The following is a 15,446-nucleotide window of genomic DNA, read 5'->3' on the forward strand; positions in this document are numbered from 1 at the left end:
CACTTCTGAAGAATCAGAATACCATTCTGCTGAGGTGGGCTGAGCATTTTAACACTCTGTTTAATTAGGGTTTTCACGCAGACCCCACCATCCATGACCTCAGTCTACCAACAACCTTCCAGGAGGTTCTATCAGCATCCATTCCCTCAAGAACAACAAGTCCCCGGCACTGACAATATCCCTGCCGAGTTACTGAAGAACGGAGGGTACATTTGTATGCACACCCTCCACCAGTACATCACCAAGGCCTGGACTGATGAGAACGTCCCACAGCAATGGAGAAATGCAAACATCATTGTCATTTATAAGAACAAGGGTGACAAGGCCATCTGCAGCAATAGTCGGGGCATCTCACTCCTTTCTGTTGCTGGAAAAGTCCTGGCTAAGGTGATGCTTCAGAGGCTCATCAGCAACATCACCGAGTCAATGCTGCCTGAATCGCAGTGTGGATTTGGGAAGAACAGGAGCACGATCGACATGATCTTCACAGCCCGGCAGCTTCAGGAAAAGTGCCGGGAGCAACATCAAGACCTGGTTATGGCCTTTGTCGACCTCTCCAAAGCATTCAACACTGTGCAAAGAGAGCTCTTATGGGATGTCCTCCTCAGGTTTGGCTGTCCCAATAAATTTGTTAACATCATCCGCCAGTTCCGTGATGGGATGACTGCTCGGGTGACCTTGGGAGGACAAGAGTCGGAACCCTTCCTGGTACACACAAGGGTGAGGCAGGGGTGTGTGCTAGCGCCAGTGTTCTTTAACATCTTCCTCTTGTGTGTTACCAAGCTTCTCCACAATGAGATTGAAGATAGCAGCGGTGTGGCAGTGGACGTCAGATTAGATGGCAACCCCTTTGACATCAAGAGGCTCCACGCAATCACCAAACTCCGTAGAAAGCGGATCCTGGAGCTGCAGAATGCAGACGACTGTGCTCTTGTGGCCCAATCTCCGGAGGATCTTCAGACTGTCCTTGCTGTGGTGGTGAGAGCGTACAGCACGATGGGGCTGACCGTCAATACCCCCAAGACAGAAGTGGTTTGCCAGTGGAGTACTAGTGTCCCACCCACCCTATCTGCTTTCACTGTTGGTGATGAAAAGCTATCAGCGGTGCCATCTTTCAAATATCTGGGCAGCATTCTCTCTGAGGATAGTGGCATTGACAACGACATCCAGAGCCGCATTAAACAGGCATCAGCTGCCTTTGGGAGACTTCGGTGAAGAGTCTTTCAGAACAGGAGCCTTCGTCCCTCCACAAAGGTCACCGTACACCAAGCGGTCTGTGTCACCACCCTCCTTTATGGCTGTGAAGCTTGGGTAACCTACAGGCATCACATCAAGTCCTTGGAGCGCTTCCACATAAGCTGCCTTCAGCGCATCCTGGGAATTACTTGGCATGAGCGGGTGCCTCACGCTGAAATACTCGTAAATACCAACTGCAGAAATATTGAGGCCATGATCACCCAGTATCAGTTGCAGTGGCTGGGGTATGTGATAAGGATGCCCCAATGTCGGCTGCCCTGCAGAGTGTCATACAGCCAAGCTACATCACGATCGACGCTCAGCTGGAGGGCCGAAGAAGCGCTATAAGGATCAGATGAAGAATGCTTTGAGGAAGTGCAATATCTGACCTGAGGACCTGGAGGATGTTGCTGCTGACCGTGACACTTGCGACAGCTGTGTAGGGATGGGGTTCATATTCTGGAGATGGAAAGAACAACCAGAAGACAGCAGAAGAGAGCCAGGAGAAATGCAGCCATGGTTGCCACCACTACCACAAATACATATCCCACCTGCAATAGATCTTGTGGGTCCAGGATAGGACTGTATAGTCATCAAAGATCGCATTGTTAAAGGAGTGGACATGCTATGTTGGCTCCAGAGTGTGGGGCAACACTGGCTGGCTGTCCCCAGCACATCCTTAGGTTGTCGACATACTTCAGGACGGAGATTGTGTTGGTTGTTAAGCGAACGACGCATTTCACTGTATGTTTCGATGACCACGTGATAAGTAAGAGAATATGAATAGGAACTTTATGGAAAATTTATAAGAGTGTGAATGTGTACAGTCATTTCCCCAGGGTTGGCGAATCAAGAAGCTGAGGGCACAGGTTTATGGTGAGGGGAGAGATTTAATAGGAACCTGAGAAGGGAAACTTTTCACCAGAGGGTGGTCAGTGTATGGAATGAGCTCCACACGAAATGGTTGAGGCAAGTTCATTAACAACAGTCAGAGGCTTTTTTCCCAGGGCTGAAATGGCTAGCACAAGAGGGCATAGTTTAAAGGTGCTTAGAAGCAGGTACAGAGAAGATGTCAGGGGTAAGTTTTTTTTAATGCAGAGAGTGGTGAGTGCGTGGAATGGGCTACCGGAAACGGTGGTGGAGGCAGATACGATAGGGTCTTTTAAGAGACTCCTGGACAGGTACATGGAGCTTAGGTCTATGGGTAACCCTAGGTAATTTCTAAAGTAAGTACGTTTGACACAGTATTGTTGGGGTGAAGGGTCTGTATTGTGCTGTAGGTTTTCTATGTTTCTAACATTTAAAAGACAGATGGACAGGCTCGTGGCTAGGAAAGGTTTAGAATGTTATGGACAAAACGCTGGCAAGTGGGACTGGCTTGGAGGGGTCACACCGGTCAGCAGGGAGCAGATAGGCTGAAGGATCTGTTTCATAAAGTATAACCCTGTGGCTCTCCACATCAGCAAGGTATAACTCCACACTCTGCCACTGACATGGCCTTACCAACGGATTGGCAGGGCAGGAGGACCAGATAAACCTGTCCCCTCACATCAGAGTCACAGGCATACAGCACAGAGTAGGCCCTTGGTCCAGCTGTCCATTCTAAACTGCAGGCAGTACAGTAGTGTAGCAATTAGCATAACACTTTAGCCAGGTTCAATTCCCGTTGCTGTCTGTAAAGAGTTTCTACGTTCTCCTGTCACCATATGGCTTTTCTTTGGGCGCTCCAGTGTCTGTTTAGGGTTAGTGAGTTGTGGGCATGCGATGTTGGTGCACACACTTTGGTAGACGATATAAAAGCGTGGACTATTTTCTAAATGGAGAGAAAGTACAAAATTCTGAGGTGCAAAGAGACACCGGAGGCCTGGTGCAGGATTCCCTAAAGGTTCGTCTGCAGTTTGAGTTGGTGGTGAGGAAGGCAAATGCAATGTCAGCTTTCATTTCCAGAGGACTAGAATATAAAAACAAGGATGTAATGCTGAGGTTTTGTAAGGCACTGATGAGGCCTCACTTGGAGTATTGTGAGCAGTTTTGCATGGACGTGCTGACATTGGAGAGGATTCAAAGAAGTTTTGCAAAAATAATTCCCGGATAGAAAGGATTCTCAGGGCCTGGGCCTGTACTCACTGGAATTTAGAAGAATGAGGAGGGCTATCATTGAAACCTATTGAATATTGAAAGGCCTTGATAGAGCAGATGTGGAGAGGATGTTTGTGGAGGGGATCATTGGAGACCAGAGTCATCCCAACCACAATCTATTCTGGCTGCTACCATCCGGGAAACGGTACCACAGCATAAAAGCCAGGACCAACAGGCTCCGGGACAGCTTCTTCCACCAGGCCATCAGACTGATTAACTCACGCTGATCTGAGTGTCCTCTATGTTACCTTGACTGTTCTATTTATTATAAGTTACCATGATTGCACATTGCTCATTTAGATAGAGATGAAATGTAAAGATTTTTACTCTTCATGTATGTGAAGGATGTAAGAAATAAAGTCAGTTCAATTCAATTCCTATTGTGGGAGAGTTTTATGATCTCATGATATGTCAGTGATAATAAGGCAGACTCAGGAACAGGTACTTTCCCCGAGCAGTGAGGCTGATCCACAGCTCCACCCACTGACCCACTCCTCCACACCCCAACCTTCATTTCCTGTCAGAGACACCTTATGTAGACACTTTATGGACGTACCATCGATCTGCGTACAGAAGCTAGCTCATGTGTTTATATTCATTGTGTTTTTACTTTTATTGTGTTCTTTATCTTTTTGTATTTTTTTGTGCTGCATCAGATCCGGAGTAACGATTATTTCATTTTTCGTTACACTCGTGTTCTGGAAATGACAGTAACCAATCTTGATCTGATTGAGCATACTGAAACCAAATGTACCAAAAGGAAAGATGCTAGAATGAGAAATCTGCCTGGTCGTGGTTTCGATCACAAAGTGATCTCTTACCTTCATGCTGTCTTGTAACTGCTTGGGGAAGAACAAGTCGAGACCGACATCCTTCCTGTTAAACAAAAGGCAAGTGCACATCAGAGAACATGTTTGAAGTCATTAAATAATTGCTGCCTCAGGCAAGTGACAGAGAATCAACAACAAACTATGGGTGAGATGTCACCAAACCAGTGTTAAGACTAATGCTTTGAACTGCAACTGACCTCCCCAGCAGACAGCGAGGAAGGAAAAGGTAGCAGTGAGCAGCCTGCACTGCTGAGAGTATCTGGCCCACACACAGGCTGCTGTGGTAATAAGTGGTATTGAGGAATGTAAGATGCTGCACAGAGAAGTGGACTCAGCCCAAAGCATCACCGAAACATAGAACGTAATGCCAGTAGCAGGATCAACACCAATACTCCACAACTGCTAGTGCCTACAGGAGTTGTTTCTCCATCATTTTGTATGGTTGCTCTGGATTTCCGCCATCCACAGGGCCTCCCATGTTTATTCACTTTCATCGATGCTGCCTGACCTGCTGAGTTCCTCCAGCACTTTGTGTAATGCTCTGGGTTTCCAGTGTCTCTTGTGTTTGGGGTTAATGAGACAAGACTCAGAGAAACACAAACTGCTGCGATGTACTGAAGATGTACAGGTGTGTAGGCGGTGGAGAGTGAGGGGCAGGAAGACGCAGCGGGGTTGATGTTCTGGACTGATCTGTGGTGGCAGGTACTGAGATTGGAGTCCCTCCATTGGTCACGGTTGACCATGGATGTTGTGCCCTAGCTGTCTACGTTGTAAACGCAAGCCAGGGCAGTACAATATGGAGAGCAGGCTCCCCCTCGCCATGCAACTGATGAGCCTAAAGGAGCAACAGAGACCAATACAGTTTGGCACCAGCGGTGTCACAGAAGTTGCCAGTCAGAGTTGAAATCGACTTTGAGGCCTTGGGGACTCCAGCACTGGATTTTTCCCTCAGGGTTTACTCCCAAAGCCTTTCCCTTGAGTGCGTAAAGCCTTGAGACGTTGAGCCCCAAGATACGGTGAAGAGGTACAAACCAACATTATCTTCACTTTCAAAGAATCCCTTGCAGCGTAGAGGGGCCATTCAAATTGCGGAGGTGAATCAGTTAAGAATGGATCGAATAGTGAAGGCGCCCAGTCCCAGGCCCTGATTGCTTGCAGTTGGACCATGGGGCGGTGGGGGGAGCTGGGCTCTAAAGTAACTGGGGATGAGGATGAGTGCCCGTGGGATCTGACTTGCCAGAAGGCTCAATTGATAGACCAGGGGAGACCTCACCATATATCTAATGAGTGTCTGAAACTGAAGATGTAGATGATGGGAGAAGGAGTTCTCAAAGAGTCAGGAGACCCCCTAGATAAGCTGATCTATGTAGCATCAGGGGAATAGAGTGTTAATACTATCCACCTAGTGAGATATGTCATTACCACTTACAAGTGAATTGCAGGCCCTGACATCACGAAGTTCCTTTGACAACAGTGTTATTAATGATGGGATAACAAATTACTTGCAAGTCATGAGGACATGACAATTTGTGATGGGGGAAGAATGTAATGCCTGGTTCACATCTTAACTGTTATGCCGTAGGTATTTCATTTATCAGTTCTGCAAGAGCAGCAGCTTGTTTTCAGCTTGCCGCATTCTCAGCCTGTTTGGGTTATTGTTGAAGGTAAGGGATGATGAGGAATGTGTGCCATCCAATTAGGATGGCAGAACTGAGGGGAGGTTTTTCAAAACGCCAAGGTTGGGCCTGAGGCTTTTGGTCGGAGGGAGATGAAGACAGAAGACACTAGAGAGAACAGGTCATAGGATTCAACCCAGAGGGGGACCAGGATCCAACGAAGCCAGGGACCGAGATCAGTTGAGGATACGGTGAAATGTTGAGCTCCAACTTCTGCACAATGGGCCCTGTTCTTTTTGTTTTTCTTTCCTAACTCTTTAGTTAAGTTTCATAAATATAATTCCTTTAATAATATCCAGTGTACTGTCTGTTATTTCTTGGGTAGCAAATTACACAGCATCCGCACAAACCGGGGTTTGGGATGGGAGAGCCGTCTCAACCTCACGGGTGTGGTGGGACTGGAGAGAGTCCTCCCTAGACTTATGCAGCCAAGGAAACCAGGGGGTTTCAGGTAATATTACTTCATGTGCTGTGTGTGAGCTTTATGTACCGTGTGTGCACCTTGATCCGCAGGAACATTGTTTCACTTAGTGCTATACATGTGTACAGTTGAACAACAATAAATTGAACTTAATCTTGAACTCAGAAAACTCAAGCGGACAAAGGATTTCAGCCAAAGGTCAGGATGCATCGGGCACCCAGGTCAGGTGATTTTGGAGTTCATCAGCACAGAGGTGATGGGAAGTGGGGAGATGTTCCATGCCATCAGATTGTCCACAACTTTCTCTGACACCATTCACACGTCAATCCAAAACTCAGAATACTTACTCCAGCAGCTCAAAGTTGGACTTTTTCTCCAGAGCCTTGGGGGGCAGGTCCTTATAAAACCGTCTGGCAGCAAGAAGAGAAAATATGGAAGGGTCACTCACTCACAAAAACACATCTCAGCAATCTCTGCTTAATCTGCAAAAAACAGAATTTCCCAGTGGCCAATGATTTTAATTCCAATCCCCATTCCTGTTCTGACATGTTGGTTTATGGCCTCCTCTTCTGCAATAATGAGGCCACTCTCAGGGTGGAGGAGCCTCACCTCATAGTCTGTCTAGGTAGCCTCTAACCTGATGCCATGAACACCAATTTCTCTTTCTTGTAATATTCTCCCCCTCCCCTTTCCCTCATTTTCTATTCCACACCCTGGCTTCTTACCTTTTCCAGTCACCTGACTGTCACCTCTCCCTGGTGACCCTGCTCCTTTCCTTTCTCCCATGATCCAATCTCCTCTCCTATCAGATTCCTTCTTCTCTGGTCCTTTACCTTTTACACCTGTCACTTCCTAGCTTCCTGCTTCCTCCCCCTCCCCATCCTCCTGGCGTCACCTATCACCCTCTAGCTTGTCCTCCTCCTCCTCCCCGCCTCCTTCTTCTGGTGTCTTCCCCTTCCTTTCCAGTCCTGAAGAAGGATCTCAGCCCAAAATGTTAACTTTATTTCATTCCCATAGATGCTGCTTGATGAGCTGAGTTCCTCCTACATTTTGTGTGCGTTGCTTCTCAAAAGGCTCATTTCAGTTAGTTATTTAATTGACTGTATTTCAATAGCAGAGCAGTCTAACAAGCTGCATCACCTCTTGATATAAAAACTGCACTGCAATGGACAGGAAGACCCTACATCGGGCAGTTAAATCCGCACAGCACATCACCAGCACCAGCTTACCTGCCATCAAGGACGTAGATACAGAAAGGTGCCAGGAAAAGGGCCAGTCACATGATAAAGGATCACACCCACCCCACTCATGGGCTGTTTGTCCCACTCCCATCAGAGAGGAGCTAGGTAGCATCTGCTCCAGGACCACCTGACTCAAAAGCAGTTACACCTCCATCCATTAACCCACCACTACTTTACCAGTCACCTTGTATAGAGACACTCTTGTGCCTAGTATCACTTTACGGACAAACGATCAATCTCTGTACATAAGCTATCTGATAAACCGTATTTATATTTATTGTCTCTGCGCGGAACCTAAGCTGTGGCCTGCAACTAACAGGCTCCTGGACTGGCTTGGACTGGCTGTGACTGGTTTCATGACTAATTTCAGGACACATGCCAGTGATAAGCAACCTGATTCTAATTCTGATTCATGGCTATGGATACGTTTTTGTGATCTTCAGTTCTGAACGTTATTTGCTTACTTTAATAGTTTGCACAAGTTTTTTTTTGCACTTCAGGTATTTGACAATTTTTTATAAACAGGCTCTATTTGGTTTCTTTGTTTTGAGGCTTTCTGTAAGGAGACGAATCTCAATATTGTATATAGTAAACGGTGACAATAAAAAAAACTTTGAACTTTATGATGTTCTTTATCTTGGTGTTTTTTTGTACTGCATCAGCAAGAGATAGGTCGAAAGCTGAGAAGCAGGTCCTCCCGGAGAGTAACTTCTGGATTGCTGCCTGTGCCATGCACCAGTGGGGGTAGAAACAGGATGAATTGGCAGATAAATGTGTGGCTGAGAAGCTGGTGCAGGGGGCAGGGCTTCAGGTTCTTGGATCATTGGGATCTCTTCTGGGGGAGGTGTGACCTGTTCAAAAGTGACGGGTTGCACCTGAACCCAATGGGGGGCCAATATTCTCGTGGGCAGGTTTGTGAGAGCTGTTGGCGAGGGTTTAAACTAACTTTGCAGGGGGTGGGAACCGGAGTGAAAAGCCTCAGGATAGGACGGATGAAAAAAAGTAAAGACAGCGTGCAGTCAGACTGTCAGAAAGGGCAGGCAGGTGATAGGTCTTAGTTGCAGCCAACAGGCTGAGTATCAAATCATTAGGGATGTAGAATCAGAAAGGATAGTAAATACAGTACTCAAAGTGTGCTATATCTAAATGTGTGTAGTATAAGAAATAAGGCGGATGATCTTGTTGCACTATTACAGGTTGCCAGGTATGAAGTAGTAGCCATCATTGAACCGTGGCTGAAGGATAGTTGTAGTTGGGAAATGAATGTCAAGATTACATGTTATATCAGAGGGATAGGAAGGTAGGCAGAGGGGGTGGTGTAGCTCCACTATTAAAGAATGGCATCAAATCACTAGAAATATGTGACAGGATTGAAAAATGTTGAATCCTTGTGGGTTGAGTTAAGAAACTGCAAGGGCAAAAGGACTTTGATGGCAGTTATATACAGGCCTCCCAACAGTGGCTGGGATGTGGACCACAGGTTACAACAGGAAATAGAAAAGGCCAGTCAGAGGGCAATATTATGATAGTCATGGGAGATTTTTAACATGCAGGTCGACTGGGAAAATCAGATTGGTAATGAACCTCAAGACAGTGAGTTTGTTGAATGCCAAAGAGATGGCTTTTTAGAGCAGTTTGGCGTTGAGCCTACTAGAGGATCAGCTATATTGGATCGGGTGTTATGTAATGAACTGGAGGCAATTAGGGAGTTTAATGTAAAAGAACCCTCTGGAACCAGTGATCACAATATGATTGAGTTCAACTTGAAATTTGATAGGGGTAAAGTAAAGTTTGATGTAGCAGCATTTCAGTGGAGTGAAGGAAATTACAGTGGTATGAGAGAGGAGTTGGCCAAAGTAAATTGGAAGAAACTCTTAGCAGGCACGTCAGCAGAGCAGAAATGGCATGCATTTCAGGGAAAAATGAGGAAGGTGCAGGACACGTGTATTCCAAAGATGAAGAAATACTCAAATGGTAAAATAGTACAACCGTGGCTAACAAGGGAAGTCAAAGCTATTGTAAAAGCAAAAGAAAGGGCATACAACAAAGCAAAATCTAGTGGGAAGATGGAGGCTTGGGAAGTTTTTAAAAACCTACAGAGAGCAACTAAAAAATCATCAGAAGGGAAAAGATGAAATATGAAAGCAAGCTAGCAAATAATATCAAAGTAGATAGTAAAAGTTTTTTTAAGTATGTTAACAATAAAAGAGAAATGAGAGAGGATATAGGACTACTAGAAAATGAAGCTGGAGAAGTAATAATGGCAGATAAGGAGATGGCAGATGAACTAAATGAGTATTTTGCATCAGTTTTCACTGTGGAAGACACGATCAGTGTGCCTGATGTTGTAGTGTGTGAAGGAAGAGAAGTGGGTGCAGTTACTATTACAAGAGAGAAGGTGCTCAAAAAGCTGAAAGATCTAAAGGTACACAAGTCACCTGGACCAGAGGAACTGCACCCTAGGGTTCTGAAAGAGGTAGCGTTAGAGCTGAAAGTGATGGTATTAGAATTGATCTTTCAGAAATCATTGGACCCTGGCATGGTGCCAGAGGACTGGAAAATTGCACATGTTACTCCACTCTTTGAAAATGAAGGAAGGCAGCAAAAAGGAAATTATAGACCAGTTAGCTTAATAACCTCAGTGGCTGAGCAGATGTTGGAATCAATTGTTAAGGATGAGGTGATGGAGCACTTGGTGACACAGGACAAGATAGTACAAAGTCAGCATGGTTTCCTTCAGGGAAAATCCTGTTTGACAAATCTGTTGGAATTCTTTAAGGAGATTATGAGTGGGATAGATAAAAGGGGATGCAGTGGATGTTGTATATTTGGACTTTCGGAAGGCTTTTGACAAGGTGCCACACATGAGGCTGCTTACCAAGTTAAGTGCCCATGGTATTACAGGAAAGTTACTAACATGGTTAGAGCATTGGCTGATTGGTGGGAGGCAGCGAGTGGGAATAAAAGGATCCTTTTCTGATTGGCTGCCAGTGACTAGTGGTGTTCTGCAGGGGTCGGTGTTAGGACCACTTCTTTTTATGCTGTATTTAAATGATTTAGATGATGGAATAGATGGTGTTGTTGCCAAGTTTACAGCCGATATGAAGATTGGTGGAGGGGCAGGTAGTGTTGAGGAAACCGGTCGGGTGCAGAAGGACTTAGACAGATTAGGAAAATGGGCAAAATTGGCAAATGAAATGCAATGTTGGAAAATGCAATTCGGTAGTGGAAATAAATGTGCAGACTATTTTCTAAATGGGAAGAAAATCCAGAAATCTGATATGCAGAGGGATTGCAGATTGAATTGGTGGTGAGGAAAGCAAATGCCATGTCATTTCAAGAGGTCTAGAATACAAGAGCAAGGATGTGATGCTGAGGTTTTACAAGGCAGTGGTGAGGCCTCACCTTGAGCATTGTGAACAGTTTTGGGCCCCTCATCTTAGAAAAGATGTGCTGGCATTGTAGAGGGTCCAGAGGAGGTTCACAAGGATGATTCTAGGAATGAACGGGTTATCATACAAGGAACATTTGATGGCTCTGGGTCTACACTCACTGGAATTCTGAAGGATGAGGGGGGATCTCATTGAAACCTTTTGAATGTTCAAAGGCCGAGAAAGAGTAGATGTGGAAAGGATGTTTCCCATGGTGGGGGAGTGTAGGACAAGAGGGCACAGCCTCAGGATAGAGGGGCGCCTTTTCAAAACAGAGATGCGGAGAAATTTCTTTAGCCAAAGGGTGGTGAATTTGTGGAATTTGTTGCTACATCCAGCTGAGGAGGCCGGGTCTTTGGGTGTATTTAAGGCAGAGGTTGATTGGACATGGCATCAAAGGTCACGGAGTGAAGGTTGGGAACTGGAGTTGAGGAGAATAAAAAAAAGGATCAGCCATGATTAAATGGCAGAGGAGACTGGATGGGCCAGATGGCCTAATTCTGCTCCTACGTCTGATAGTCTCATGGTCTTAACAATGATTTCATTCTCCTTTCATCGTGTGTACTGGAAATGACATTAAGCAATCTTCAGTCTTGAATTAAACATTCTTGACTAATTGTCTCTTAAATGTCCTAAATGCATCTCCCTCTGCACCACCCCTGGCAGGGCTTTCCATGGACACAACACTCTGTGCAATGGCAAACCACTACCACAGAAAATTTGCCAAGGACGACCATGGTCATGGAAAGACCTTGATCACCTATGTCGCACGTAATGAATGAATGAGGGGAGCTCAAGACTAGGGGACAAAAGTTGAGGTGAGAGGGAGAGATTTAAAAGTGACCTGAGGGCTAAGTATTTCATGTGAAGAGTGGTGAGCACATGGAAAGAGCTGCCAGAACACGTGGTTGAGGCAGGTACAATAATACCATTTAAGAAACACTTCCATAGGTTTCAGAGCCTATTTCCCAGGGTAAAAACAGGAGGGCATCACTTTAAGGTGATTGGTGGAAACTTTCAGCAGATGTCAGAGGTAAGTTTGTCTTTCCTCTTTACAAGATGGATGACCCTAGCCACGCTCAATACTTCTCAGAGACTGTCTGCCTGGCGTCAGTGATCATATAACCAGGACTCGTGATGTGCACTAGTTGCTCATACCACCATCGTACTGGCTTCTCGTGGCCCTGATTGGGAGGTGGGTGCTAAGCAGGTGACCCGCAGGCTGGAGGAGGGAAGGAGTGTCTTACACTTCCGTTGGGAGAGATGTAACTCCACTCCACCATCCGAACTCCCCTACCCTGGATAAAAGACTGTTACTGTCCGCTTCATCTCTGCCTCTTATAATTTCAAACATTTGTATGAGGTGACCTCTCAATCTCCTACGGTTCGAAGGAATAAACTGTAGTGCTGCTGCAGAACAACAAACTTCATGATCTGCAGTATATCAGTGATAATAAACCCGATTCTGAATAAAGACACAGCCCAGCCATCCTCTCCCTAAAACACAGGCCCTCTAGTCGCAGCAACATTCTAACCTTCTCCACGGTTATCTTTCCAAAACTCTACACTGTCCTCCAGTGCGGCCTCACCAACAGCTGATAGAACTGAGACAGAAGGGCCACTTTTGTAAAGTGATGAGTTTTGTACAGCTAGTTGCCTCCCGTCCGGTGTGATGATTACCTTATCTCCAGGCAGCCGAGCTTCAAGGCAACGTCGTGGTCCACCCGCCCCGAGACTTCCTGCATGTAGTCGCTGCGGACCTGGGAGGAGATGGAAAGCTGTTAGCCCGTGCATCTGACCGCCCGGCTCTCCCGGCCTTCACTGGAGAACAGCAGGTTCCAGGAGTAAACCAGAGCTGTCTTTGCCAGTTTCAGCCAGAGGGTCGCTGCCCTGGCCCCTCGAATGTCAACCCCTTCCTCGGCACAGCTGTGGGGTTGGTTAACTTCTGCCAGGGGAGAGTCCAGAGGAGGTTCAAGAGAATGTTTCCAGGAATGAAAGAGTTAATGTGTGAGGAGCGTTTGATGGCTCTGGGTCCGTTCTCACTGGATTTAAGAAGAAAGAGAGAGGATCTCATTGAAAGCTTTTGAATATTGATTAGTGATTTCCTGTAGTGGAGCAGTTGAGGAACAGAGGGCACAGCCTCAGAATAGAGTTGTCCATTTAAAACAGAGATGAGAAGGAATTTCTTTAACCAGAGGGTGGTGAATCTGTGGAATTCATTGTCACAGATGGCTGTGAAGGCCAGGTAAATGGATATATTTATAACAGATGTAGATAGGTTCTTGATTGGTCGGGGGTCTAAGATTATGGGAGCAGGCAGAAGGGTGGAGTTCAGAGGGAAAATAAACCAGCATGATGGAGAATGCTCTACAGCAGACAGAAAGGGCTGAACGGTCTAAAATACTCCTCTGTCTTGTGGGCTTTATTTCTGAATCCCAGCAGCTGTGGGCTTTATTTCTGAATCCCAGCAGCTGTGGGCTTTATTTCTGAATCCCAGCAGCTGTGGGCTTTATTTCTGAATCCCAGCAGCTGTGGGTTTTATTTCTGAATCCCAGCAGCTGTGGGTTTTATTTCTGAATCCCAGCAGCGGTGGGCTTTATTTCTGGCCCCCCAGATTAAGAACTCTGAACAGTAGTGCACATTACAGGCCGGTTCAGCCCATAATGTTGTGCTAACCTTTTAACCTACTCCATGATCAACCTAATGCTTCCCTCCTACATAGCTCCTCATATTTCTATCATCCATGTGCTTATTTTAGAGTCTTAAATGTCCCTAACATCTTCCTCTACCACTGCCCCAGACTCCACCACACGCTGTGTGGAGATCTTCCATCTGACATTGCCCCTGTACCTCCCTCCAATCACATTAAAATTATGCCCCCCTCATATCAAAGACCTTGATAGGCTCATCCACCGGTCTCCTGCATTCCAGGGAAAATAGTCCCAGCCTGTGCATTTCTGGAGTCATGATGCAAACAGTCAGTATACTCTCCACTATGCATCTGTCTACAGGCATTTAGCAAACACGTGGGACTGTGAAGCAAAGGCTTGTGGTTTATATGGTGTAAAAGTGACGATCGCATAAAATCCTGCAGTCACGTACCTGCTGATAGTAACACAGCAGCGTTGTTCTGTCTTGTTTAAAACTCTCCGTGAAATCTTTGGGTAGGAATCGAATCCGCAGGTCATACCTGTTAGAAGTTTCAAAAGGGTGACTCAACAAAGAATAAATTGTTTTATCATTTCAATGTCATACTGTTTGCTTACCTGCCACTACCTTTACCAGTACCAATAAAATTTACTTTACCCATAAAACTGCAAGCAGTTTTAGGCCCCCTATATAAGCAAAGATGTGCTGGCATTAGAGAGGATCCAGAGGAGCTTCACAAGAAAGATCACAGAAATGAAAGGGTTTACATGAGGAGCACCTGATGCCCCTGGGCCTGCACTTGCTGGAGTCCAGAAGAAAGAAGAGCAGATCTGATTAAAAGTATTGAATGTTGAAAGGCCTCGACAGTGTGAATGTGGAAAGGATGCTTTCTATAGTGGGGGAGCCTAAGACCAGAGAACACAGCCTCACAGGGGCGTCCATTTAGAATAGAGATGAGCAGGAATTTCTTTAGCCAGCGGGTGGTGAATCTGATTGGTCTCTTCACCCAACCAGCTGAGCCAGGAATGGAGATCAAGTGAATTTGTTTAATTTTGAGAGTGTATAATCAACTGATCAGAAGATGCCTCAGTAAAAGGAAGTCAAATCTGAACACCAGAGATTCTGCAGATGCTGGAAATCCAGAGCAACACACACAAAATGCTGGAGGAACTCAGCAGGTCAGGCAGCATCTATGGAGAGGAATAGACAGAGGATGTTTTGGATGGAGACCCTGCATCAGACTGACTGGAAAGGAAGATGGAAGATGCCAGAATGAAAAGGACAGGTGGAGGGTGGAGGGAAGAGAACAGGTGAAGTCAGGTGGGTGGGAAATATAAAAAGGTGGAGAAGAAGACACCTGATAGGAGAGCAAACTGGTCCATGGGAAAAAGGGAGGGGAACAAGGGGCAGGTGATAGGCAGGTGAAGAGAAGAGGTAAGAGGCCAGAGTAGAGAATAGAAGTAGAGGGAAGGAGGAGGGGAATATTACCAGAAAGAGAAATTGACATTCATGCTTTCAGGTTGAATGCCACCTTGACGAAATAGGAGGTGCTGCTCCTGCACTCTGACAGTGGCCTCATCATGGCAGTCCAGGAGGCCATGGGCCGGCATGATGGAACAGGAATGCGAATAGAAATTAAAATGGTTGGCCCCAGGAAATTCTGCTTAAAATACAAACCTGAGCTGGTCTCGGACTGTTGATTTTAGAAACATAGAAAACCTACAGCACAGTACAGGCCCTTCTGCCCACAATGCTGTGCTGAACATACACTTAGTTTAGAAATTACCTAGTGTTACCCGTAGCCCTCTACTTTTCTAAGCTCC

The 15,446-nt window shown here is 45.9% G+C and overlaps 1 protein-coding gene across 5 annotated transcripts in view; it reads right to left on the minus strand.

Annotated features, from left to right (window-relative positions):
* Positions 1–15,446, minus strand: part of ptk2ba (protein tyrosine kinase 2 beta, a) — a 247,775-nt gene that overhangs the window by 151,994 nt on the left and 80,335 nt on the right. For all 5 annotated transcript variants that reach the window (XM_059985434.1, XM_059985435.1, XM_059985437.1 and 2 more), the window contains exons 4-7: positions 14,077–14,164; positions 12,655–12,734; positions 6,650–6,712; positions 4,197–4,251 (exon numbers count right to left, since the gene is read on the minus strand). In XM_059985434.1, coding sequence (XP_059841417.1) covers positions 4,197–4,251; positions 6,650–6,712; positions 12,655–12,734; positions 14,077–14,164 — 286 coding nt within the window. The remainder of the gene's footprint in view (positions 1–4,196; positions 4,252–6,649; positions 6,713–12,654; positions 12,735–14,076; positions 14,165–15,446) is intronic.

This window comes from Hypanus sabinus, chromosome 12, assembly GCF_030144855.1.
Source record: "Hypanus sabinus isolate sHypSab1 chromosome 12, sHypSab1.hap1, whole genome shotgun sequence".
NCBI lineage: Eukaryota > Metazoa > Chordata > Chondrichthyes > Myliobatiformes > Dasyatidae > Hypanus > Hypanus sabinus.